The sequence below is a fragment of the Cyprinodon variegatus genome, unplaced genomic scaffold (assembly GCF_000732505.1).
Source record: "Cyprinodon variegatus isolate N-32 unplaced genomic scaffold, C_variegatus-1.0 Scaffold12, whole genome shotgun sequence".
Lineage (NCBI taxonomy): Eukaryota > Metazoa > Chordata > Actinopteri > Cyprinodontiformes > Cyprinodontidae > Cyprinodon > Cyprinodon variegatus.
In genome coordinates this window covers 1898506-1905935 of record NW_015150465.1, presented here as the reverse complement: position 1 = coordinate 1905935, position 7430 = coordinate 1898506, and the positions used below count along the sequence as shown (strand labels likewise).

At 35.6% G+C, this 7430-nt stretch overlaps 1 protein-coding gene across 1 annotated transcript in view; it reads left to right on the top strand.

Moving 5' to 3' along the window:
- Positions 1–5994, top strand: part of LOC107089324 (5-hydroxytryptamine receptor 3A-like) — a 24857-nt gene extending 18863 nt beyond the window's left edge. Inside the window, exons 9-11 of the mRNA XM_015382052.1 lie at positions 979–1101; positions 1278–1330; positions 4366–5994. Coding sequence (XP_015237538.1) covers positions 979–1101; positions 1278–1330; positions 4366–4587 — 398 coding nt within the window. The 3' untranslated portion in view covers positions 4588–5994. The remainder of the gene's footprint in view (positions 1–978; positions 1102–1277; positions 1331–4365) is intronic.
- The last annotated feature ends 1436 nt before the right edge of the window (positions 5995–7430 follow it).

Here is a 7430-nt window from a genome sequence, read left to right as displayed (position 1 = left end):
GCCTTATAGTCGTGAAAATACGGTAATCTAACCGTCATACCTTTGGACTGTAGGTGGAGTACAGTCCAGAGTACCTGTAGAGAACCAAGGAATATATGGGGAGGACATGCTAAGTCCATTTAGAAAGCCCCCAGGCCAAGATTCGAAACCAGAACCTTCTTGCTGCCATGCAACAGTGTAACACACTGCGGTACCATGCAGCACTGTGGCAATACTGATTGATGGAAACATCAAGAACAAGAACATGAGAAAGTTGAAATATACCAAGTGCTCAACTAGAAAAAACTAGCTTTGAAAAACATCAGCAATTTCAGTCCAGAAGTCCTGTTAACAGATGAGATATTTTGAAGACCCAGGTGTCTGGCAGAGGACCAGAGCTTGAGATGAAGAACCACCTACTGTACCACAGCCATATGTCACATAATAAACTTCTTCATTTACAGTCCTCAAGGTCAGATGTCTGGCAGCTTTTAACCTTATCCACGCATTTCTTCATCCATGCATCATTTCTGTCACAAGCAAAATGTGATGGATGAGAAGCAAAATCTATCAGTCTCTGAAAACTAGATGAGTCATACACAAATATAGACATGGGGTGAGTAAAGCAGATCTAGTACATTTTAAAATTAGGAAGTGATCTGTGGATGGGTCCTGCATGCATCAGTTGAGGACTGGTGCACAGAAGCTTTTTGTGCTGGATGGCTTTGCTGATACATGAAGTAGTATGTGTGAAGCTGTCTTTAGATGTGTCTCTCCTTCAACATCTGAATCAAATGACTGCGTAACAGCCTCAGGATGCAGTCAACTTCTTCACAGTCTGCTAATGCAATCATTAATTGACTCACGTGTTTAAACAAGAGACACGACTACAAGGTGCAGCACAATTGCTGCACCTTGTATCAATTGTAGCACCGTGTAGAAATGAGTAATTTTACTATAGACCATATTTATTAACAATGTGTGAACTACTCTTTTTAGTGATTTACTGCATCGGGATATTTTCAATAATGCTGCTAAGCCTCTTGGAGACAATTTGGGTGAATTATCTGATGGAGAAAGACTCACACGATGATGGCCAGATAGAGAGTGACAACAAACCAAGTAAGAACAAATTATAATTGGAAAAAAAACTCAAGCACATCTCATGCTGTCTAATTTTATTTTAGTTTATCATAGCTTGTTTGGAAATAATTTTTCTTACCAATTGCATGTATACCTAATGTAGATCCATAAAACTGTGTCATTCACTCAAGTCTCACACTTTCTTTTAAAAATAGTAAAGGCCTCTTCCATTGAGATGATGGATCAAACAACATCTATGTACCAAAGGGTGAGTGCAATCTTTTTAGGGTTTTTGGTTAAAAAGCCTTTGAAGATTTTGATAACAGTATGATGTAACTGCTCTAACAAAAATGAGAAAAAGCATTTTTGAAAAATAAAGGTATAAGTAGTTTAGAATAAGCTACTCTGAGGGAACCAGCTCTTGGCTTGTGACTTTTCCTCTTCAGGGTTTCATGTATAAAGCATGCTTACACACAAAAAGCTGTAGCCCAAGTTTAATGCAAAACTCTGGATGGATAAAAATGAACAATGTATGATAGTTTGGAACAATCCAATAAAAAATTTTGACCTGCTGAATTTGTGGCAGCCATGCAAACATTTTTAAAGACAGTAACAAACTTAGAAGTCCCAACACTTACACAAGTACACCGAAATAACACTCTTGGATTATTTAAACTCAAGGAGCGAAGGAACCACTTTTTTATTTAAATTTGAATTATATGAAGCTTCAATCAATAATGTAACACATCCAAAAAATTGATGGAAACAACCCTAGGTTTAAACTATAGATATTCCTCTGTTTTGGACATGTAAATGCTCATTGCTCTGTACTGTACACCAAGGAGTGTTAAGTATCTATATTCTCAAACAGGCACTTTAATTCTAACTGGAAAATAATAATAATAATAATAACAATAATGGGATATCAACTGATTATTTCCAATAAGTCAGTTTTTATGTTTATTTGATAGAAGCAGAAGAAGCAATATTGTTACAATACCCATTAAATCTACTATAACAAATCTGAAATCAGTGTGATATATGCTGGTGGAACCACTGAGCTGACATGACATATAATTAAAAAAAAGGTTTATAACACTGCTTAAATTTGACCTTTATTATATAAATGTTTCTAACTATCATATTTCTATCCCTTACAATTAACAGTGAGTTACATAATTTTTAATTCAACAAGGTGTGATGACTTCCCATAGATTGCTGTGCTGTGATGACACTTTCAAAATGGAAGAATTAGGAAGAAAAAAATGCTTTCAGGAATCAAAGATTTCATGGCCAGTTATAAGGATTACAGTTACTACAGTGTTGCTCTCACATCAATTTGTTTAAGTGGGTCCAGTGGACCCACTTAAACAAAGAGATCAATTGATGAGATCGATCCACCATTTATCACAAATGTTTAACAGGATGAGGTCAGCACATGCAACTCTTCTGTAGGAAAAAATAAGGGGGGAGGTAGATGAGCACATAATTCTTAAGAAACACAATTAAAAGGTATAGTGGAGGATGTTATTTTTCTGGGTGGACCATCAAAATAAGTGGTCCTCCTAATTGTCAATCATTCTGTTCATGTGTTTACATAAGGCTAGCCTACGTGCTCGTCCCCATTTTCATTTACCGGTGGTAAGTCTGATATAATGGAAAAATTACAAATCTTCTTTTGGAAAGTAAGCTTGTATGAGTGATGCAAACAGTAACTTTTAAACAGAGCGTGCACAAGGAGAAATGGGCATGTGCATATTCTCGCATGCATTTAATAGGCGTACTCTGTCGGGAGCAGGTACAGGGTTGTGCATTTATTTTAAAAATGTACACATCTTTTCAAACATTCATGAAAATCCTCCACTATACCTTTAACTGTAAATAAAAAAAACAACTAATAATTAAATTTGATACTTTATAAAACATCTTTAGATTTGAATTTTTTTATTGCTTTGCTGACTGCTATTGAATAAATTACATTATAGTTAAAAGTTAGCAAACTAAATGTTTTATTTTGCGTAAGTCTAAAATATCACCTTTTATTTCAGGTAATAATCACACTTTTGGCTGCAGAGGACTAAGGCTACGTTCACACTGCAGGCCTTGTTTCACAATTCTGATTCTTTTGTGAAATCCGATTTTTTTTTGTGTGTTGCTGTTCACATTTCCAAATATATGCGACTTGTATGTGATCTCCTGTGTGAACTGTAGTCATACAACACAAGTGTCCGGATTGCGCAGTAGAGGACGCAATGACATTACAGGCCAAAGTGCTCGTTGTTTATGGAAGTACACATTGATGGTAGTGCCAGCCATAAAAACACAATCTTTTCAAAATGGTTAAAGATAAATACTGCTCTTCGCATCATCATCTGCCATGGTTGTTGTTTTTCTTGCTGCTTCTTCATAGCAGGACCCAGAATAGTAACCTTTGTCGGGTATTAATGACGTTCAGGTTGGCAAAATGCGACCTGGCCGTTCACACACAGGTCGCATTTGAAAAGATCAGATTTGTATCGGATTCGGGACCACATAGCCAAGTGGTCTGGGTCGCATTGGAAAAAATCGGATCGGTTTTGTACAGGCTGCCATGAAAAGATCAGATACAGGTCGCATATGGGCCAAAAAAAAAGGATTTGGGTCACTTTAGGCTGCAGTGTGAACGTAGCCTTAGTGTCTCACTGGTTATGAATTTCCCCACGTTACTGGTCCTTAGGTGGCCAGTTAGCATAACAACCTATTAGTTATCAGCTGGCAGAATCACTCATGCTAGTACTGGTGGTAACATTATCAACTTACTCCATCACCTTAGCAGAAGATACAAAGAATTTATGCTATTATGGTGCCATGTTATTATATGAGGTTGTTCAGTTTCATCACTTTGGTTTAATTAAAACACCAAACCTCAAACTCATGAAGCTCTTGATGCCGTGTTTAATGTTTCTTGATATAAACACAGCTGAACTTACTCATCTCAGTGCAGTGAAGTGAGTCCAAAAGTAGTTTGACATGAAAAATTGTAAAACATTTGTTTGGCTGTCGAACATTGACCATTTCTGAACACATTAACACAACATTGATTGGGTGGTACGTTTTTTTGTACTGTATATGCAGAGTTTGTTCATGAGGCCACTGTACCTGATCAAAAGGGTATACTGAAATGTTTCTATCATAAATTGGATTTTAATTCAAATGTTTTCGAATTGCATAAGAGGAAATCCAGAAAATACTTTCAAACATTTGAGAAGAACCCTGTCATTTCCCATCAGCTGGTTTGTAACATATGACTCTTAACTCTTGCAGGGTGGAAGCAGCCAACTGACTGGGCTCCTGGAAAAAATCTCAATTGAGCTTAGAGAGATAAAAACAACTTTACATGGCAAAAAAACAAAACAGAAGGGTGGTTACTGGACCAGAGTTGCCAAAAAAATAGACAAGATCTTTTCTACTGTATATATCTTAGGAGTCCTTCTGTTTTTAATTATCATCTTCTCAGAGTGGCAGTCACAATTAAAGAGACACTAAATATTTTCTGCTTGTTTTAAAAAAAAACCGAGGAAGAAATATCGAAGAAAACCTTGTATCCACTTGCAGCTTATGGTTCACTTTGACTAAACCTGATTAAGCCTTATATATGGTCCATCCTTATATATGGTCCATCACAATCCTGGTGACCCTGGAAAAGTCGCCAGTCCATCGCAGTGCAACACAGAAACAATTAACCAGGCACACACACACATACCTACTGTAAGGGCAATTAAGGATGCCATTTAGCCTAAGACTCATGATTTTGAACAATGGGAAGAAGCTGGAGTAACCAGAGAGAACCCCCGCATGCACGGTGCTGGAAATTGAACCAAGGACCTTTTCCCTGCAAGGCAACAGTGCTACAAATGGCGCTATCAAGCAGCCCCCCAGAATGTTACCAGATGATGAAGTTAATATTTTGTGACTATACAGTTATCAGGAAAAAAATATATTTTAGTCCTTAAGAAATAAGGACAAAAAACCCATAAACAATAATCTTACATGTTAGAAGTATTTCATCCAATGATGTATCTGAGTTTTGAATGTATCATACAGCATGTATTACGTATTAGAATGTATTAGAAAGGGAAGGAAATTTAGGGGTGGGTTTGACAGTGTGAATGTTTAAGGACCAAAAATGTACTTAGGGCTTATTTAGTGCATTTCAATTTAATACCCAAGCAACAGCTGGGGTACTGCTGAAAAAAAATACATGAATGTGCTTAATTTGCATCCTACACCATAAGCACATATAGGCATTTTGAACAAGACTTAAAATTATCTATCCATTCAGATCGAGCTTAGGTTGTTTTATTAGTTTTATACACAACCTAAAAGCGTTTGCAGCTACAATAGTGGGCAAATGACTCTACTTTTAAAATGTTTTCCTGTTTTTTGTTTAAACTACCTTTCCATTGTTATTGGGGCTGTGTTCCTGTATACCGCATAAAATCAAAAAAAAAAGTTCTTTTAAGTTTGAGTTTTCAATTTGTTGACAAATGCCAACTATGCAGATAACACTTTTCTTTTAAGTCATATAGTTTAATGAAAGCAAAGACAAGTGGTATACAATAAAATATGGGTAAATAACTAGTTTTAGTTTTAATCTCATATTCTAAGTCTTTGGTACTGGTTGTTTTTTTTTTTTTTTTATTAAGCCATACTTGTTGCAGGAAATTATTAGTGATTGTACATGATGTTAGGATCTTTCATATACTGTAACATATGCATCTGCTATACATACAGATACCAAAATATGTGATGCTTAAGTTATATGAATGAGAACATGCATCTATCAGAAAATAAAGTTTTGTTTACATACAAGATTATTTACATATTGTACAGCATCATAATCACTTTCTTGTAGTAGCTGCTGTAGTTTACATATTTTACTTATGTGGAACTGCTCACAACCTAAAACTAATAAAATATGCATAGTATGCGTTGTTTTGGTTTTATATATGTATAATATGATGAAAGAAAAACACACTATGGCACAGAAATAACTTGAATATTGAAAAAAGCAATAATAAAGAAAATTCATATAAAAATGAAGGAATAGAAGTTAGCTTTTCAACCATGCTTCAGCAGAATGATTTTAAAACACAAACACATGAAATTTGCCTGGACTAAATTATGGTAGCCCTAGAAAAGTGTGAAAATAATGTGACTGAAGGGAAGTGTTAAATCAAGGTGTGTCTACTAATTAGCATCACAGGTGTCTACAAGCTTTTAATCAGTGAGTGGGTCTACTTATAGTGCTACATGTAGTCACTATGCTTTAGTTGTGAACGAGAGCAGAGGCAGAGCTAGATAGGTGGCCTTGGCCCCCCTTGCCACTCCTAGCCAGTCAGTGGCCATCCTTCTAGGCCCCCCTACAAGGTGGTTTGTTTTTCTATGTGAATGTAATTTATCACCTTTAGAACAAGCAGTTTTTCTCTAAACCAGAAGGTGGCAAGGGTGATAACATCATCATATCTTAAAGTTAGTGCTAACTAAAAACAAAAAATTATGTAAAAATTATGTAATACAAATAAAAATAAATACAGAATTAATACTAATTTACAATTTAGGTTTTTTAGGGTGTGTCTCTGCAGTCATGAGTTTTCTATGTAACTAAGGATAAAGAATAACTCATCAACCGAAATAATGTATATATTATGTAGAACCATAAATTAATTTGTACAACACTGATAAATACATTTTAAATAATGAAAAATTGGTCTATCTTCAGTGATTAATTTGGACACATAGATGCTGTGCACGTTCATTGTCTTGTTAGTTTGTTTTCCTCAGTATAGATTGAGAGTGTTAGGTTGTGTGGGGGGTTTTAGAGGACCAAAATGCAGAGACGGGAGCTGAAGTGGTTTCTTGCCTATTTAATAACCAAAAGGAGGAAAGACGTCACGGAAAACACACGAGGAGCAAAGAAAGGACGAGAAACCTGCGAAGAGTAGCTGAAGTGGAGCAATTTAAATGGGAGCCAGAACAAAGACTGAGCTAATCAGCAGATAGAAGGTGTGTATAGAAGCACCTAAAGGGAACAAGGGGAAGGTGACTTACACCAGAGGGCAAAAGAGAGTAAATAATAAATACATAAGAACTCAAATACAACCAAAAACAACTAAAATAACACAAAATGGAAATGAAACCAATGAAAACTCATAAAGAAAACTTAAACAGAACCTTACCCTTAAAATAGGATAATTACATAACATGCACTTGAAATAAGACAATGTAATTGGGATCTTATTTTAAATGTAAATTGCCTTGTTCCATTGGCAAAATGTCTCTTTTTCCTCCTCAATCCAAAAACAAAGGCACTTATTTTAAGAAAAAAT